The sequence below is a fragment of the Solanum tuberosum genome, unplaced genomic scaffold (genome assembly GCF_000226075.1).
Source record: "Solanum tuberosum cultivar DM 1-3 516 R44 unplaced genomic scaffold, SolTub_3.0 scf00283, whole genome shotgun sequence".
NCBI classification, from domain to species: domain Eukaryota; kingdom Viridiplantae; phylum Streptophyta; class Magnoliopsida; order Solanales; family Solanaceae; genus Solanum; species Solanum tuberosum.
In genome coordinates, this window is record NW_006239207.1 from 427,014 (window position 1) to 444,971 (window position 17,958).

The 17,958-nt window shown below is 33.9% G+C and overlaps 4 protein-coding genes across 10 annotated transcripts in view; 3 read left to right on the top strand and 1 right to left on the bottom strand.

Moving 5' to 3' along the window:
- Positions 1-2,366, top strand: part of LOC102581800 (reticulon-4-interacting protein 1, mitochondrial) — an 8,360-nt gene extending 5,994 nt beyond the window's left edge. Inside the window, exon 7 of the mRNA XM_006358900.2 lies at positions 1,731-2,366. Coding sequence (XP_006358962.1) covers positions 1,731-1,912 — 182 coding nt within the window. The 3' untranslated portion in view covers positions 1,913-2,366. The remainder of the gene's footprint in view (positions 1-1,730) is intronic.
- LOC102593290 (uncharacterized) lies at positions 1,966-7,773 on the top strand. The gene is made up of 2 exons (XM_006358932.2): positions 1,966-2,103; positions 5,445-7,773. Exons 1-2 carry the CDS (start codon positions 1,966-1,968, stop codon positions 7,593-7,595), a joined length of 2,289 nt encoding a protein of 762 aa, XP_006358994.1. The 3' UTR covers positions 7,596-7,773.
- Positions 7,774-9,426: 1,653 nt separating this feature from the next.
- On the top strand, positions 9,427-17,378 carry LOC102582449 (SOSS complex subunit B homolog). 7 transcript variants are annotated; one of them, XR_001474958.1, is made up of 5 exons: positions 9,427-9,549; positions 11,473-11,932; positions 12,012-12,394; positions 13,957-14,121; positions 16,980-17,378. XR_001474958.1 is itself a non-coding variant. In XM_006358902.2 (3 exons), exon 2 carries the CDS (start codon positions 11,496-11,498, stop codon positions 11,904-11,906), a length of 411 nt encoding a protein of 136 aa, XP_006358964.1. In that variant the 5' UTR covers positions 9,427-9,549; positions 11,473-11,495; the 3' UTR covers positions 11,907-11,932; positions 16,980-17,330. The 7 variants fall into 7 exon arrangements, 2 of the variants coding, with proteins under 2 accessions (XP_006358964.1, XP_015169679.1); XR_368228.2 differs by having other exon boundaries at positions 14,025-14,121; positions 16,980-17,067; XR_368225.1 differs by lacking the exon at positions 12,012-12,394.
- LOC102582127 (UDP-glucose flavonoid 3-O-glucosyltransferase 6-like) lies at positions 14,337-17,279 on the bottom strand. Its single transcript, XM_006358901.2, has 3 exons — positions 16,920-17,279; positions 15,529-16,220; positions 14,337-15,010 (listed from the first exon to the last, which is right to left on the bottom strand). The coding sequence occupies exons 1-3, from the start codon at positions 17,260-17,262 to the stop codon at positions 14,594-14,596; spliced, it is 1,452 nt and encodes a 483-aa protein (XP_006358963.1). The 5' UTR covers positions 17,263-17,279; the 3' UTR covers positions 14,337-14,593.
- Positions 17,379-17,958: the final 580 nt, after the last annotated feature.

A 17,958-nucleotide genomic window follows, 5' to 3' on the forward strand; every position in this document is an offset into this window, starting at 1 on the left:
TAATAATAATAATAATAATAGTAATACTAATAATAATAATAAGAATAATAAGAATAGTAATAGTAATACTAATAACAATAATAATAATAATAAGAAGAAGAATAGTAATAGTAATACTAATAATAATTCAATATGGGCAATTTGGAAATTGTATAAAAGAATTAAGGGCAAAAAGGTAATATACTTGGTCAACATAAAAGAGCTTTTAAGTTAAAAAAAAAGAAGCTCCCCCCCCCTAGCTTTTAGCTTTTGTCTTAAAATAAGTCATTTTTGACTTAAAATAAGTTACTTTGATAATTGCCAAACACTCTAATAAGTCAAAAACTGGCTTTTAAGCCAGTTTGACCAGCTTATAAGCCCATCCAAACAGGCTCTTAAGCTAAAATTTCTAGCTTATGGCTTTTGGCGTACAAGTCAAATGAAAAGCCAATCCAAACAGGCTCTAACTTGATTCAAGACTTTTTGTTGCATTATCTCATGGTTGTTTCTTGTACTTGGACTATTGGTTGAAAAGGTAGGCAGAGGTTATTATCTGAATAATAGTAGATAAAGCAACTGGAGAGCCGTTTTAGATTGACCTGGGTTGTTATGTTAACACATCTTTTAAGGCAAGAGGTGAACCAGGGGATGATACCTTCTTCATCTATTTAAAAAATTGAGATGCTCTTTTCAAGTGTATAGTATAGTCATTCTGATATGGCCATGACCTTATTTTTTGGAATAGTGTAAATATTAGCATATTTCATGCATATTGACAGGTTTTAGAAGGACTTTTCAGTGAGAATGACATACAGATCACTGATCTTCATTGAAGTAGATAAGATGAAGAAACCATCGTCCATTTAGTGACATCATATACTTTATTTAAAGTCGACGGTAGAGTCATTCTGATATTGTATGACCTTAACATTTAACAGGTTTTAGAAGGTGTAAGTGAGAATAACATAACAAGCCTGACCTCCATTCCTTGTTAATTGGGCTCTCTCTCTTTCTCCTCCTCCTCCTTCACAAAGGTTTTCTACAAGGAATAACCTTTAGGTAGTTCAGGACAAATTCCGTATGCATAATTGTTAAGGTGATTTTGGTCCTAAATCCTATTTGATAGTTCTCTATTTCTTCTGTTGATAAAAGCAATTAATTTTATTGATATATTTGTAACGGACCTGCTGAGTGGACCGAATCACTATGATTGATAATTTTCTAATATATTGTTCTCTGGAGGAGATAGTCTAGCTTTGACCAATATCTAATCTAGATTCCATTCAAATGAACTGCTGGGTGGACCGAATCAGTTTGGACTGACCTTGATCATCTTTTCACATTTTTTATTTATTTTAGAGATATTGATCTCTTTATTATGATAGGCTAATAAGGATAAAGTATGCCCAGGGTAACTCTCACTTTAGGTTTCAAAGTGCAGAAACTTCATTCCCTTGTAGCGTGTGACCACTTTTTTTAAAAAAAAAGCATGTGACTGTTTAGAATGCTTGGTCAAGAGTGTCCGTAGTGATCACCATGAGAGCATCCTACTACTCATCTGATGTTTCAGTTGGAGAGAGAGAAATGTCTTTTTTTGGTCATTCATCTGACATTTTTGAGTTAAATATTGTGGCTTGTCTATTATTTGGTATTTATTATTGTTAATAGCTTGAGACTGACGTGTCAAAAGCTGTGCTATTGAGCCTTATAGGTGCTTTAACTATTGCATTTCTTGTGTTTGCATGATACAGAATATTGGTGGAATTATATGAGGGCTGATGCTGAGGGTTTACATGAGATACGCCGGTTATCTGAGGCTGGGAAGCTTCAAGTCCCAGTAGATAAAACTTTCCCAATTTCACAGGTGAGAGAGGCTCACGAGGCCAAGGATAGACGACAAATTCCTGGCAAAGTGGTGCTAGAAATTGACTGATTTAACTGGACGATCTTAACCAACAGTACGTGGATTCAGTGCACAAGGCTATAATGTCCCATGCAATCTGGTATTGCACTGAATACTTGATGCCTATTGCCTCGTATACGATATCATCTCTTTGCAGAATAACCAGACCCAATTTACACTCTGTTGGAATATATAGGATTCAGAAGAAAACTGTGCAACCTGTAAATTCTCGGGACATTCTCATTTTTTTTCTTTTCTATATCTATCCGTGATTGTTTCTATGTCTCGTCTTGTCTTTAACTGGTGGCCATGTTGAACTTTTAGGGGTCGTTTGGTGTGAGGTATTAAAATAACATGCTGGTGCCATGGGAGATGGTAATACATCATAGGAGATGTTTGGTTTTTGGAAAAATAGATTATGATGTTCTGAACTTAATTACAGTTTTCAAATTTACATACTGGTGAATTAAGGGTAATTGCTCAATATCCAAGTATGTGTATAATTTGTCTATTTCTAAAATTGATTAGATCTAAATTTAACAAAAGTAAATTATATAAATCTGTTTGTTTTTATTGAGTGTAATTACTTTAAGATCTACATAATTAGTTGTGCTATTACAAGATATCATTTCCAACTTGCTCTAGATAGAAGATCCCTTTTCCATGTGCTTTTTATAATTTTTGACAATACAACAAATGTTTCAAGCTGTCACTTTTAATATTTACTTGGTTTTTTCTAGAGATAATAAGCATTTCACTATTTCATTTTCCTTCTAAAGGCAAAAGTAGAACCTTTTTTTATTTACGTGAAATAAAGGGAAACAAAGTGCTTTTGGTGAAATATCTCTTTTTCTTTATTATCCTATCATCAATCAATGGTGCATTTGTCCTTTTCTGAAGTAAATGTTGGTCAAAGTCCTTTTCTTCAACAAACTTACTCTTGGTAAGGCCAAAAGCACTCTCATTACCCCCACTTTCTCCCTATGCACGAAATATTTATATTTTATAGTGAAAATATAAAAATATTATATCCATTAAATTTAACTTTTGTATTCTCTTATGTCCCTCCCTCTTGCCCTATAAGGCAACTATTATTTGAAGATTAAAGACACGTTTTTACTTGACTGATTGAACTTAAATGTACCTCGAATTTGCAATATGAGTGAAATATACTCCTATATTCTAGGGGTGTTTTAACACTTCTCTCAACTTTTAATTAAGAGTTTTATGTTCTGAGATCACTTGTTATATCATGTTGCAGATCAGGGGTGATTGATGGTGTACCTAATTTTAGTTAGTCAAGTAAATGAGTATTTTTAAGGCTGTCAATAGTTCGGAAACAAAACTAATAATTTATGCCAAATTTAAAAGTGTTTTCAATATTTTTCTCAAAAATTTCAGATGGTCTAACTCCAAAATCATTCTTATAAATTACCCGCTACTAGTGAATTCTTAATGTATATACCAAAGATGGGATAAAGCTATTGAATTCACGTGAACTAACACTCCCTAGAGGTGATTAAAATCTATAATGGCTTATCATAATTCACGCGCGGTCTAATGCGCACCTTTTTATGTTGTGCATAGAAGCATCTAGCTCAGCTAACAATTCAGACAACGAGGTACTTGTTCTAGTGAAAAACAACTCCTACTCTCATTTGAGAACGTGCTTATTCTTATTTTCTCGTTCAATATTAACTTGACACATTTTTAAGGAATAACAAATAAAATATATCATATACTAAATTTAATAGTTTAAAAATTGATTGTAGTTATTAATAAGGGTAAATTAAAAACTTAGTGATAAATATCTCTTGATTTTTAAGTCAAAGACGTAAAATTTAACCAAGTGTACAAGTAAAAGTGAACCGCATAGACGTTGCCGGCGATTGTAGTGCACGGTCATAGGTGAAGCGTGAGATAGAGTTATGCTTCTTTTAGAGAGGACTAGCAAAAGTCACGTGCACTCTTGGATTCTTTTGTTTTCACTTCCTTCTTTTTCCATGTGAGCTTCCTTCAAATTCACCCCAAAAATGCTGTTTAATCACGATTATACCACTGCCACGATGACAATGTTTACCATCCAAATAACTCCCTTTTGTCACCATACGAAGGAATTGACTCGTACATAGATGACCTTTATTTATTACTCCCTTTCTCCCGAGTTATATGATTTACTTTTTCTTTTTAGTCTGTCTAAAAAAGAATGATATTTTTTTATATTAGGTAATAATTTATTTTTTAAGATATTTATTTTACCCTTAATGAAATGATTTATACTCACACAAACATTTATCATTTATTCTACACCACAAGTTTTAAACATCTTTTTTTCTTTCTTAAATTCTGTATCAAATCAAACTAACTCATATAAAATGAAACGGAGAAGACATTATTATTATTATACTCAAAGTCCATCTTCTGATCTAGTGAAATATGACAACCAAACTTAGAAGTAGCACATGCTATGCAAGCTAGACTAAAGAGGACGTTTTAATATGCTATATAGGTTGCGGCTTTATGGATTTTGGCTTAAATTATGATCGAAACTCATAAATTAATAATTCTGAGTTCGTTTTTGCAAAATTACACTTTATATTGTTTTTGGGATGAGAATGAGGAGAAATTAAATTGAGGTTGTCGATTAGAGTAGAAAATTAGGAGATAGGGGAGCATTTTCATACTTTTTGATAGGATTAGGCTTTGTGATAGGCTGAAGCACCGTATTTGTCATAGTATTAACTTTATTCATATAAATTATAATTTTTGTTAGATGTTCCATTTTGTTGTTTATCGTGTTTTTAGCTTGCACTATTTTGATGAGGTTATTGTTCCTATCATGAAGGTTACTTTTTTATTACTTGTCATGTTTTCTGCATTACCATTTTAATTTTCGTTACTATTTTGATTTACTACACTTAGAATCCAAGATTCTCCGAAAACAGTCTCTCTACGACTCTACCTCTAGAATATAGAAATAAGATTTATGTACACTAACTCAGATTTCACTTTGTTGTTGTTGTTGGCGAGTTTACCGTTGAGAGACTTCATGATGTTATTTACTAATCTCTCTAATTATGGCTAATGTTTTGGGCTTTGTTTAATCGATTAGAGTTCCCTTTTTGTCATTACTGTGAATCTGGCAATATTAAATTGTACATTAGGCAATTAGCCCTACCCCATCAATCATCTAAAAGACAAACAACATTTCAATCATCTTCCTATGTTTATGTTTAAGATCATAAAATTATATGATATTTTGATACATTTTACATATTTTTATCTTAAGAACGTAAGATTCACCAGTCTTATTTACTTTCTTAAATTTTATGTTAAATCAAAATACAACATATTTAGTGAAGTCTCGCTAAGTAGGTCTGAGTAGAATAGAATATACGCAGATCTTATATTACCTTATGAACGTAGAAATATTATTTTCGAAAAGCTATTTGTGTCGTGTCGAGATGAAAAGAGTTACATTGTACATTAGGCAATTAGCCCTACCCCAATAATCATCTAAAGACAAACAACATTTCAATCATCTTCCCATTTTCCCCCATAGCTTTTGCTTTCAACAAACTCCACACGCACATCTCCTTTTGCTGCATTTTCTGTTTCTGCTGCCACAAAAAACACAGCTTTTCTACACTTTCAAACCCCACATGGATCCCCAATCCATGGCTACCTACAACAACAATGTGCTGAATACAAAGAAACCATTATCCCATTACTAGTGAAAACTCTTCATCTGTTTTATTGTACCCTTTCTACTTCTTCTTCTTCAATGAAACTTACCAAATCCATGCTTAGTCCTAGCCATGCTCGGCATGATCCACCTCTTACTCTTCCCACTTCCCTTAGCCGGAGGCTTAAAGCTAATGGCAGTATTAAAGGTGGACAATCCCCAGCTACTTTTCCTACTACCACCGGAAAGAAACGGGGGTCGGGTTTTGATAACCCGGAACCTTCGTCTCCGAAGGTGACTTGTATTGGTCAGGTGAAAATGAAGACGAAGAAGAAAGTTAGGCAAACACGGAATTTGTCTAATAGAAGGAGTGATATAAGTTTCAGGAAGTTGGAAGAAGAAAGGGGAGTTTTGATTCAGAATCAGAGGAGTTCTAGTGTGCATTTACAGGCGCAAGATCAATGTGCTGCGGCGGTAGCGGTGGCGCATAGAAATCAGAGATGGGTACATTTGCCAGTGACGATATATGAAGCTTTGAGAGAGTTTAGCTGTTTGTTTCCATGTCGGTCTTCGTGTTTTTCGAATGAGAAAGGAAAACAAGAGGATAAAGTTAATGGATCTAGAGAAGTTGATAATAATAATGGGCAGAGGAGATGTGAGGATGTTGTTGCTAGATGGCTAGTTGCATTGCAAGATGGTGAAGCAGATGACAAAACGAGAGGGATTGAGTTGGTGGTGACGAATAATGTGAAGGAAGAGGAAGACGAGAAAATGGAGGAAATGCAAAGTACTATGAGAAGCTCAAGAAGGCATGTGTTTGAAGGTATTGAGTTTAAGGATCATGAAGATGGGAGTGTTGAAATGAAGGAAGAGAAAGCCAGAGTTAGCATTTGCATTCCACCTAAAAATGCTTTGCTTCTAATGAGATGTCGATCTGATCCTATGAAAATGGCGGATATTACTAATCGATTCTGGGAATCACCTGCTCGAAAAGAAACTAATGAAGAAGTTGAAGAAGATGAGAAAGAAATCGGAGAAAATGCGGATGTGGAAGAACTAGTAGATACAGAAAACATCGAATGCAAAGTACTACAGGAAACTAGTTGTGTTTCTGTAGATCTTGTGGAAAATGAAGAGAATGCAGAAGCAGAAAGTAGTAAAGATGAAGAAAAGCTCAAATGCCATGAATTAACACCAGAAACAGAGGAACAAGAGAGTGTGATAAAGGCACTTGTAGCAGCAGCAGCAGTAGAAGTAAACTCCATTGTTGATCAAACAAATAATCAACTCCTTGAATCAGAGAAAAAAGAAGAAGAAACCAGCAGCATTCAGAGTTTTTCATCTTTCTCAGAAAACGAAGAAGATGCAACATTGGACGAAGATGCAGAAGAAGAGAGATTCAAATCAATTATAAAAAAGGTAATTGAAGAAACACTCTTGTTAGAACACATTGATAGAGAAGATGCAAAGCAAATTCAACACGAACACAAAGAAGAAGAAGAAGCAAAATCTGATGCAGCATTTTCAAACAATGAAATCGAAAAAGAATCGAGAAAACAACAGAACGAATCAATTCTTCCAGATTGCTTGCTGCTAATGATGTGCGAACCCAAACTATCCATGGAAGTTTCCAAGGAAACGTGGGTATACAGCAGCACCGAACTGAAACAAGCTAAAACAGTGAAGAAGAAGAAGAAGAATGAAATTCCCGAGGATCCAAAGAGAAGGCGAAGCATTGACAAGAGTAAACAACAACACCTCCTTCTACAACCACCAAGGTCATCGTGTTCTTTTCCGGCGACCAGAATTTCGCCGGCCATGTCCATGGCAACGATGATAGAGCAGAAACTGGTAAACGCAGTGGCTTACGAGCCGTTAGTGTTGACAAGGTGCAAGTCGGAGCCGATGAGGACGGCGGCAGGGGTAACGGCTAAGCTTGTGCCGGAGACTTGTTTCTGGAAGAATATGAAGATTGAGCCACATCGACGAGCTACATTTGGGTTCGGGGCGGCTGGAGTCGGGTTTTGAGCTGACCCGAATTGTTCAAGAATTTACGCTGTGATCAGTTGTACTTGCTCATTTACTCAGGCTGTACATTTTATTTTAAACCTTTTATCAGGAATGTATTTTTAGTTTTTGTAGAAGAAGTAAAACTTTTTCAGTTTAATTTTTTTTTAATATTTCATGATCTAATTCGAGATTATCCACGATGTTTTTTGTAATTTTATTTTTGCTTGAAATTTTATCAGTTCTAACAAATTATTTTTTGTTCATATGATTACTTTAGATACTTATAATTTTTTTTATTAGAAGCGCCCTCGTAGAAAAAAGCTTGCAACGCTCGTTAAAGTGAGCTTCTTTTTCATATATATATACTAATGTTAAATGTTTCTCAAAGAATGGACTTGACCAGAAAATTTGACCATATCTAAACCAAGCACTAATAATTGTATTATTTCTAAATGCAATTAATGCATTAATCTATAGTTATAGATACGTATTATACAGGGGTGGCTCAACATAATTTGTGGCCTAAAGCGAAATTTTTATTAGAGGCCTAAAATCTATATAAATTTTATATATATCTATTTATTTTCTAAATTTCTAGATGTAAATTACTACTTAATATCTTTATATAAATGATATTTCAAACTACTTTTTAATTATTAGTTTTAAGTAAGATTTTATCAATTTAACATTGAAAAACATCCTTTTATTGAGACAATTATTATATGAATTATTAACACAATTTTATAAGTAATAGTTGATAAACTTTAAAGATAAGAGTTAGAATCATAGAATTTGATTCAAAAAGTTGATAACTTGGTATACCTACTTTAATATGAAAATTAACAAATAAATTAAAAAAATAAATTGTAATGCACTTTGTTAAATACTTTTCGACTATTGATTCATATTTTTGAGAGTGTATTACTCTAACTATCAAAGATTTGAAGAAATAAAGTGCAAAAAGAGTTACAAAAGATAAATAATGTGAGTGTTAACGAAAAAAATATAAGAATCCAAAACAATATTTCCTTAATTTCTTCTATTTGAATGAGGTTAAGATACATAATTTTTTATTTATAAAAATTTGAGGCCCCCAAAAATTGGGGGCCTAAGGCCAATGCCTAAAATTTTATAGGCAAGAGCCGGCCCTGGTATTATAGACATATCTAAAGGGACAGCCTGGTTTTGTATGCTAATCAGTGGCTTGTTAATTAGTATCATGTGACACAGCCAATTCCCAAACTAAAAACAGATCTAGAATTGGAAATTAATACAAGTAAGATGAACAATGTGTCTTTGTGTCTTTTGGGAACTATAGATTTAAACAAAATTATATATATCAAATTCTATCAAGGTTCGTATGTTCGGACTTAAAATGGATTTCTCATATTGTGATGTTGTAGGCAAAAGGTAGAGTGATAATTCATCAAAAATGTATGAAATACATTGATGGTATGAGATTATATATACTCGTTGAGTAGTTTAACAAATCAAGTCCTATATATTAATAGTTCAGCTATAAAATACGTTATTAATTAAAGATGTTGATATTATGAAGTAATCAATATCTATTATATATAAAATTTTATATTGATAAACCTCTGTCAATCAATAAATTTAAATTTATATAATTTTAATAAATAAAATCGACCTCAAGAGGTCGGTATATTAAAATAAATTAATAAACACCGACCTCAAGAAGTTTGTATATTTAGATTATTATTAAATAGTATTGATTTCTTGATATCCATATTTATTAAAGGTATTTAATAATTTTAATTGACGATACCGATCGGTCGGTGTTTTAAATATATATATATAAAGAAAAAAAAATGAAATATCGACTCAGGTGAAATCCGTCCCTCTTGAGTCTCCGCCTCACGCTGCTCGCAACTCGGAGCAGGTCGCCGTCGCAGAAGCAGCAGTGCCGCACGTCGCAGCAGCGCTGCACATCCATTCTGCATTCTCAAAGGTAATGAAAGTAGTTAACTAATTTGTTGGATCCAGAGACTTCAATTGCAGTAGTTAACTAATTTGTTGTGAAGCTTAGCCTCAAACAAAAACTTATTCAAAAGAATTAACCAATTAGAAGGGCATTTTTTTTTATTAAACAAGTGTGTATCTTTGTCAATTAGCTTTTTTTTTTGGCAGTGTCGTTGTTATGCTCTTTTGATTCATCATCTGTAGATATACTAATCATTTTTTATGGGTGATATAGGATTAGTCTACTTTAATAATTAATAGTATGTCTTTATCCAACTTAAATAGATTTGAGGCAAAACTAACGAACTCCACTGCATTCATTCATGTCAGTCATTTTCACAAGAGATTGAAGTAGCTAAAGAATCATATGAGCTTCATATATCACAGTTGTGATTGTGTGTATTACAGCTTAGTCTATGCAATGGTAAATGTTGTTTCATAAAGTTTGCGTCTTTTAGTTGGTTTTTGAGTTTAAATTGATGATTTTGGATCCTTTCTGACTTTTCGTGAATTGAGTTTCTGTTTCTTGGTAGAATAAGTGTATAAACATTGAGGAATTGTGTAATATTATACTGGGAAATTCTTAGAGTTTGTATCACGGCTTATGCTATGCAATGGTAAATCTTGTTTCATAAAGTTTGTGTCTTTTAGTTAGTTTTTGAGCTTCCATTGATGTTTTTGGATTTCTTTTTTGATGAACTTTTATTGACTGGAGTTCTGTTCCTTAGTAGTTGGGATTTGAACATTGAGGGAGTTGTGTGATATTATACTAAAAAATCATAGAATATGGAATACTGCTTATGCTATGCAATGGTAAATCTTGTTTCATGAAGTTTGTGCCTATAAGTTGGTTTTTGAGCTTACATTGATGGTTTTGGATTGGTTCTTGGATTTTCTATATTGGGTTTCTGTTTTTCAGTAGTTGGCATTTGAAATTGGAAGTTGTGATATTATAGTTGAAATAACATTCTATTTCTGACCAATTGACGCCTTCAACCATCTTTAAATACTAATTACTTCTATATGCTTCAAACAAGAACCTACTATTGGGGCAATAGTCTCAACAATAAAGTCTGTTGTTTTCTTCTTTCTCTCTAATAGAGAGCCTATGCACTCCATGTGTTTGATAAAATGCCCTAGGAAAAATAGTTTGTCATTAGGATCCTTTGGTAGCTGGTTAGAATTATGCAGGTATTAGTAAAATATGTATTAGTTATGCGGGTATTAGTTATTTCATCTTCTATCCTGCACAAGATAATATACAAATTCCGTCATACCTTGCATATCAAACGTTATACATGTATAACTTACTTCCTAACTTGCTACCAAACATTGTATAACTTAATTCATAAATTAATACTTGAGTAAGTTGCTTCTTTACTAGCTACCAAACGATCCTTGAGTACTCAGTTCGATTTGACCCATTCTTTCTCATTATTAGAAGAATGTAAGTCCTTTAACAAGCATGTTTATTTGATGCCTTGTATTCTTTATATGATTCCTAGACTTGGTTTTCAAGAAATATATGCTTACTTATTACACTTCATGCTAGAAATTTAGGCAAATCTAGGGAGGGGGGTGTCCTTGTAATTGTTTTCTAGATTTTTTTAGAGGGGTGGGTGACACAGCTAGTTATTTGGACCATAACCAGTAGATGAAGGTAAGAGTATATGGTTGTTAAGTGATGGTTGTGTTATCTTCTTTAAGAAAATTTAGTGAAATGCAAACAAATTTTATAAACAAAATGTACCTTTCAATCGATTACATATTACGTAATCAGGAGAATATTGTAAATATAACCAATACATAGTGAATAAAATCATTAAATTTCTTGATCTGAAAAAGAGTGCGGAAAAGTTAAATTTTTTGTTGCCTGTGGTGATTAGGACAGTTTGGAAATTTTTGGTTGCAGATATTGTATCATATTGTCAAAGGATGCAGTTTCTAAAAGACATCGTACCTGCTGCATTGAACAATATAAACACAAAATTTATTGTTTTGGACAAAGGGATGATAGGTTTGGAAGGGCAACACAAGACGTGTTTGGCACTAGTTGCAGATGAGACAGCTGCGGTTCACTTTCAAATGTGGGGTGATGAATGTGATGTTTTTGAGCCTGGGGATATCATCCGGTTAGAAAATGGCATCTTTTCTTATATTCGCAATAACCGCAATAACCATGTATTACGGGCAGGTAAGCGAGGCAAGGCAGAAAAAGTGGGAGAGTTTACCATGGCCTATGTGGAGAAACCAAACATGAGTGAGATACATTGGGTCCCTGATCCGAAGAATCCTAAGATATATTTGCCAGTGGATTTTACTTCTCACATTTCACCAACACATTGAGTATTGGGCAAACTTATATCTGACAGGTACTTTCCTTTAAACTCTCTTCCTTGATGGTTGCTTGAATATGATTCAATTGAGTTTATGTTAATCTATTCAGTTCAGATTCTTTGAAGGGTCTTATGATGCAGTATACTGATGATTGTGGGGATTGGTTCCTGTGGTTTGTAGAAAGTAATGCCTCTATTTCTCTAGTTGGATTGACCTTAAACTCATCTTGTGTGTGGTTGTTTGATTATTATCAACTTCTCTGCTGCAATGTGCAAACAGATGAGAAAAAAATCCTTATATTTAGGTAAAGTTTTCCTGTCTTGATCAAGAAAAAAGTTTAAAAGTATGGATGAAGGGAGAATAAATACATTAGGAGTGGGAAAGGAAACTTGGTTAAGGCAATGGAAGGTTAGGCTGATCACTCTAGTAACCGTTTACTAGATGGCTTGTGCCCATGTGCCTAATATTTCTGTACAAAGAAGATCCGGCACTGAGAAGTAAGTTTAACCAGTTGAAACTTTGTTCTTTTCATAAGTCAATAACTGTAAGCAACTTGTAGCTAAGGCTTTTTGTTGCAGTTTCTCCTCTTCATACACTACTCTCGACTTTGTAAGCTAACTCTACATCGTGGTTTACAACCAAATTTACCCTTTGTTTCTATCAAATGTATTCAACCAATTTTTCCCTTTTGTTCTCAAGTGTCTGAAAGCACTAATGAGACTACCGTCTCCCTTAGCTTTTTTTGTATGGTTACTAAGATGAATATATTTGTCAACAATGAACAATGAAAGCACAAACAACAGATCTGGAAAGAAAAAAATACCTCGTAAAAAGTTGTGGCAATAAAATGAAAGGAAGGTATTTGTCATTTTTTTTCCAGTTATGACCTTACAATAGTGGTATCCATTTATGAGATGACATTCGTGGCACATCTGTCCCTCTTATGGAACAAAGGAACTCTTCTCCCTCTTGAAAATGATGATGTACCTTGATTTTTACTCCCATATGATAAAGTGACCCATAAGTGCTTACGAAGTGTATCCTCGAATATAATAGCAAGGTTCAACACCCTAAAGAACCCTAAGTATATTCTTGGACATATCGAATAGAAATGGAACCACTTGTAAAGGACCAAAAGATGATATTGAAAGCCTACATTGAATGGAACAAGTTTACCTGTTTCGATTGGAAGATGCAATTCTCCTATTAGCACTTCTAGCTAGCCATCTTTAACCAGCTTAAGTAAGCACAAAATCTGCCATTAACTCATGATTTCCGTTGTTGATCATTAATGATTATTGGTAACGTTTGCTTATTTTTTGACCTACCAAAAAGCCTAAACTAATATAAATTAACATGCTTCAGCTGACAAATGGAAAGCTCATAATAAACATGCACTATGAAGAATGATTAGAAAGTAGATTCCTTGGCAGTAACTGTCAGATCAAACCTCTGCATAGATTCGATGTTTAGAAACAATTAGATGAACTTAAGTGGAAGGGGTTATGATGAAGAATCAAAAATGAAAGGAACTACATGTCATTTTCATGCAAATATTATAGAAACAACATCAAGCTGTAGATTTTCAAGGAAAACCAGCAAATTATACAACTTAAGCTTCTGCTATGTAGTTGATAAGAGATCAAAAGTAGAGCAACTTAGAAAATAGCTTCTTTTTTTTTAACCATTAGACTTGGCTCTTTAAACTCATACTATGCAATAATTCTTTAGTATAGCCTGACATATGTATAGTTATTGGATTATAGATAAGGTCTTGAAATTAAAGAATGTAGTAAGAATTCTACCTCATCTCTATCTTCGTTTTGTATGTCCGAGGAAACTGAAAGTGATGACACATCAAACCATTCATATGGCTTAACCAGACCCATCCATTAACTTGTAAATAAACTTGTTTGCTGAGTTGCATGCCTTTGCAGATACTTCTTAATTGTAATATAGAAGGCTTGAGAAGACCATTTATATAGGTACAACATAAACATCGAGATCAAGTAATTAAAAGTTATACACAATAATTTTAAAAGCACTAAGTTTTTTTCAGTTAAGACTTGGAAGTAATATCAGCTTGATCATAACTACAGAGAGTAGAGATTAACTACTCTTCAACAGAAAGCAGGCTGGAACATCGGTTGAGTTGCTGCTTTCACTTTGATGAGCTGATTCCATGACAATTACAGCTTACAAAAGAAATTTCACTCTTTCTATGGTGGGTTCTTCTTCTCTCTTTCATTTTTGTTCACTCTTTTTTTCTTAAATATTTTGTTTTCTTGTTATTTTCTTTAACACTCTTTTAAGTGGGTTCTTCTTCCTCTTTTCTTTTTTTTGCTTAATTTTTCGTTTTGAATGGGGATGCTGATCTATATGTGCTTGGGCGTGTGAGCTAAAAACTATTTGAAGTATTTGTATGTCATGTGAAACAAATTGAGCTAAAAAAGATATTATAACAACTAATACAATCTTGGTCGTGCTCAGCACGGGCAACCTTTACTAGTAGCTTAGAAACGAGGGTACAGAACCAACTTTATTGATCAAATTACAACAACAACATACTCTACGTAATCCACAAGTGGGGTCGGGGGAGAGTAAAGTGTACGCAAACCTTACCCCTACCTTGTAGAGGTAGAGAGGTTGTTTCTGATAGACCCTCGGCTCAAGGAAAAACATATCAAAGCAGCTAATCATTGAGTATTCTCCATGATACTCTGGATGAAACCTCCAATAGAAGTGTAAGAAGAGCCACCTTCCATGGTTGTTGCTCTGCTCTTCTCCTTCATCTCCCTTACTTTCATCCGGATTTTATTTTCCGGGTCCATAAGTTCCCTTATTGCTTTCTCAATCTCCTCTGCTTTCACTATAACTTCTTGGCCCATCGTCCCTGTCGGTTCCTTCCTGTAATCCATCTTAATCTCGACTGCCATTTCCAAATCCTTAACCAACTGAAACGCATTTGCTTGCTGCTCTGCGTACATTGGCCAAGTAGCCATTGGCACTCCAAAATAGATGCTTTCCAAAGTCGAATTCCATCCACAGTGCGACACAAAGCCACCCACTGCTCTGTGAGATAAAATGGCCAATTGAGGTGCCCATCCTATCACCTGTTGAAAAATAGTAGAGATGGAAATAATAAGATGCTATGATTATTAAATAAAAAAAGATAAAATGAAGTTGCAATGTGAAACAATAATAGCGCACTATGAAAGGCGCTGTCTTCAAAGTGGATTTTATATCTAGATAACGAGTGACAGCGTACTCCCAAAATACAATGCATCATCTAGAAATTTTGTAATGTATACTCGAATAGAAGTTCGGAGAACTCTTAAATCTCTCAACTGTTTATATAGGAATTTGGAGCCAAAAAAAGAAAGAACATGGATTCTTGAAGAGGGTGAGAAAATGAGGAGCCAAAAGATAAAATTATGAAAAATTGGATATGTTTTTTTTTTAAAAATAAAATAAAATGTTATTCTTTTTAGCACGCTAGGTTTTAAATCATTCAAAATAAAATCAACGCGCCTCCAGTCTTAACCAAAGGTTTCAGGTTCGAGCTTTGAATATGGATCAGGGACCTGGCTCCATAAGAAAAAAAGAAAAGAAAGAAAAACAACAACAATACCTTTCCAATCCCTTGTGTTCTTTGCAAGAACCCTTCTGGCAATACTTCTTCAAAATTTTCATAGTCACCTGGAAGTCTTGCATCTTTCTGTGGTGGTTGTCTCAATGTCCACAAAAACCGACACCCACTATTCTCGAGAGCATATGTTATTTCCTTAACTTGCTCTACCGTAAAACTTCCTCCGCTACCAAAACAGAGAAACACTACAGATGAAGGGGGTTGATCATCTAACCATTTCATAATATTCTGGTCTGATGAACTCAAGTTCTCACCTTGAACGCTATTAAGGTTAAATACCGGTCCCACAGGGTATACCGGTGGTATATTCTTGTCTCGTGAGAGGGAGTTTATCGCGTGAGAATCCAGTTCAAGAAAGGTATTAATCATTATACCTTTTGTTTCTCGAAACCTTCTTGTAAGGTCAAGACACATGGTGGAACCTCCTTCCTTGTCTAACATGACAGAGGGCAAACATTTTGCAGGAAATGGATTAAAATATGTTGATATAGAAAGTTCTGCTTCAGGGTCATCTTTGTAATTAGTAATATTTCTTCCAAAGTCATCACTAAGGCTCTGCATATGGAACTGAAGACCAAGAGGAGCTGCACCACAGGTGTAGAAAACATAGGTTGGTAGCTCGAATTCATTGGCCACGTCTATCATAGAGGTGCAAAATAAGTCGATGACAATACCTGCACGTTAATATCGCATATAATTACTAGAACTTTACCCATCGAAAGACTAAAATTTCAAAACTATCATTGTAGCATAAAAAATAAAAACTAAGCTTTACTCTACCCACAATAACAATAAAGTCATTGAAATACTTTCTCTAGTCGCGTTAAATTGAGAAGGTTGGTGTAGTGGGGGGAACACCCCTTTCAACTTAAATACTCGCCCTGTCATAATTTAGGCGGCATCATTTGGATTCGGAGAGTCAAACTTTTAAATTTTGACAATGAATTCAGAAATAGAATCTTTAAGCTTTTGGAAATAAAATTCTTATTTGAAAACTACTTGAAAAATATAATAAGTCACAATAACCAATAATTTTAAATACTTAAGAGGCACATTAAAATATCATAGTTAAGAAAAACTATTTGAATCTCGAAATCCAATAAGTATCATAAAGTTTGGACGGAAGGAAGTACCAATCTTTTTTTTTTTGCCGTAGTGGTCGAACTCATGACATGCATCTAGTCTATAAATCACAAGTTGTGTGCTTATCACCTATGTTACTCTCCAAAAAATTATATACACTACTTTTGGAGTATCCGACACACACCCGTCGACATTTTTGAAGAATCTAAGCAACATCGCTTATTACTGAACCAAAGCTTTGGACAGATAAAGTTAAATAATCATACATGGAATGAATTTGAAATATATACCTGCTAGTGTAATATTTGATTGTGACTTGATAATTTCAGCTACAACATCTCTAACTGCAGGCTTATGAGCAGGAATAAAGGAGGTGAAAAGGTTACTTTTGCGTAGCTGCAAAACAGTGTCATCTTGAGGGAGTTGAATGAATTTCAAACTTGAGCTGAAATTGGTTAATGATTGAATATAAGAAGGGAGCTTGTTGTCATGAGGTGATTGGATAATGAGAACTGTAATGGACATGTTTTTTTCTCTAGTTATGAGAAGCTTTGCCATTTCTACTGTGGACACTAAATGGCCAATTCCTGGACTAGGAATGAAGATCAACTCTATTTTCTTGGTACTTGACATTTTTTTTGGTACAAGCTTGTACTTTTGATATTGTTTGAAACTTAAAAGAGGAAAGTGGATTTTGTGGATAGGTGTGTAATATTGGTATTGATTATAATAACCCTTGTGATTGGTTATATATAAGGCCAAGATATGTAAGAAGTATGTGGGGACAAAGAATGAGTTGTCTTGGTCATCAAGAGTGAGAATGATGTTGCATTCAAAGCGTAGCTTAATGGTCAATAAAATAAATATAAATAATGTAGACAAGTTTTTAAATTTAATAGAGAGATGAAAAAGAAAAAAAATTAAGACTTGCTTAAGTTTTGGTGGATGATGTTCAAATATATAATTGAAATGTACGTAAATTGATTCGAATTGTTACCATTATGAATCCCAAAAAGAATGATAATGATGAACATTAGGTGATTCTTTTTATCCGTCCTAAACTTGGTAGACAGAGTTATCATATCTTGTGAGATTAATTGAAATGCGCGAAAGCTGATAGGGACAGCACAATCAGTAAAAAAAAATTTGGCAATGATGTCATGGCATAGGTGGAAGAAATTTATTGTATAAGATAAGAATCTAGAAGGTGTTAAGACACTGGAAGTATCCAAGTAAGAGGAGTGGTGGAAAAGAAGGTTTTGTCGTGGTGATCAATTAAATGATGTCATGGCTTTGCTGGTTTGTCTTTTGGATATAACAGTTTTTTAA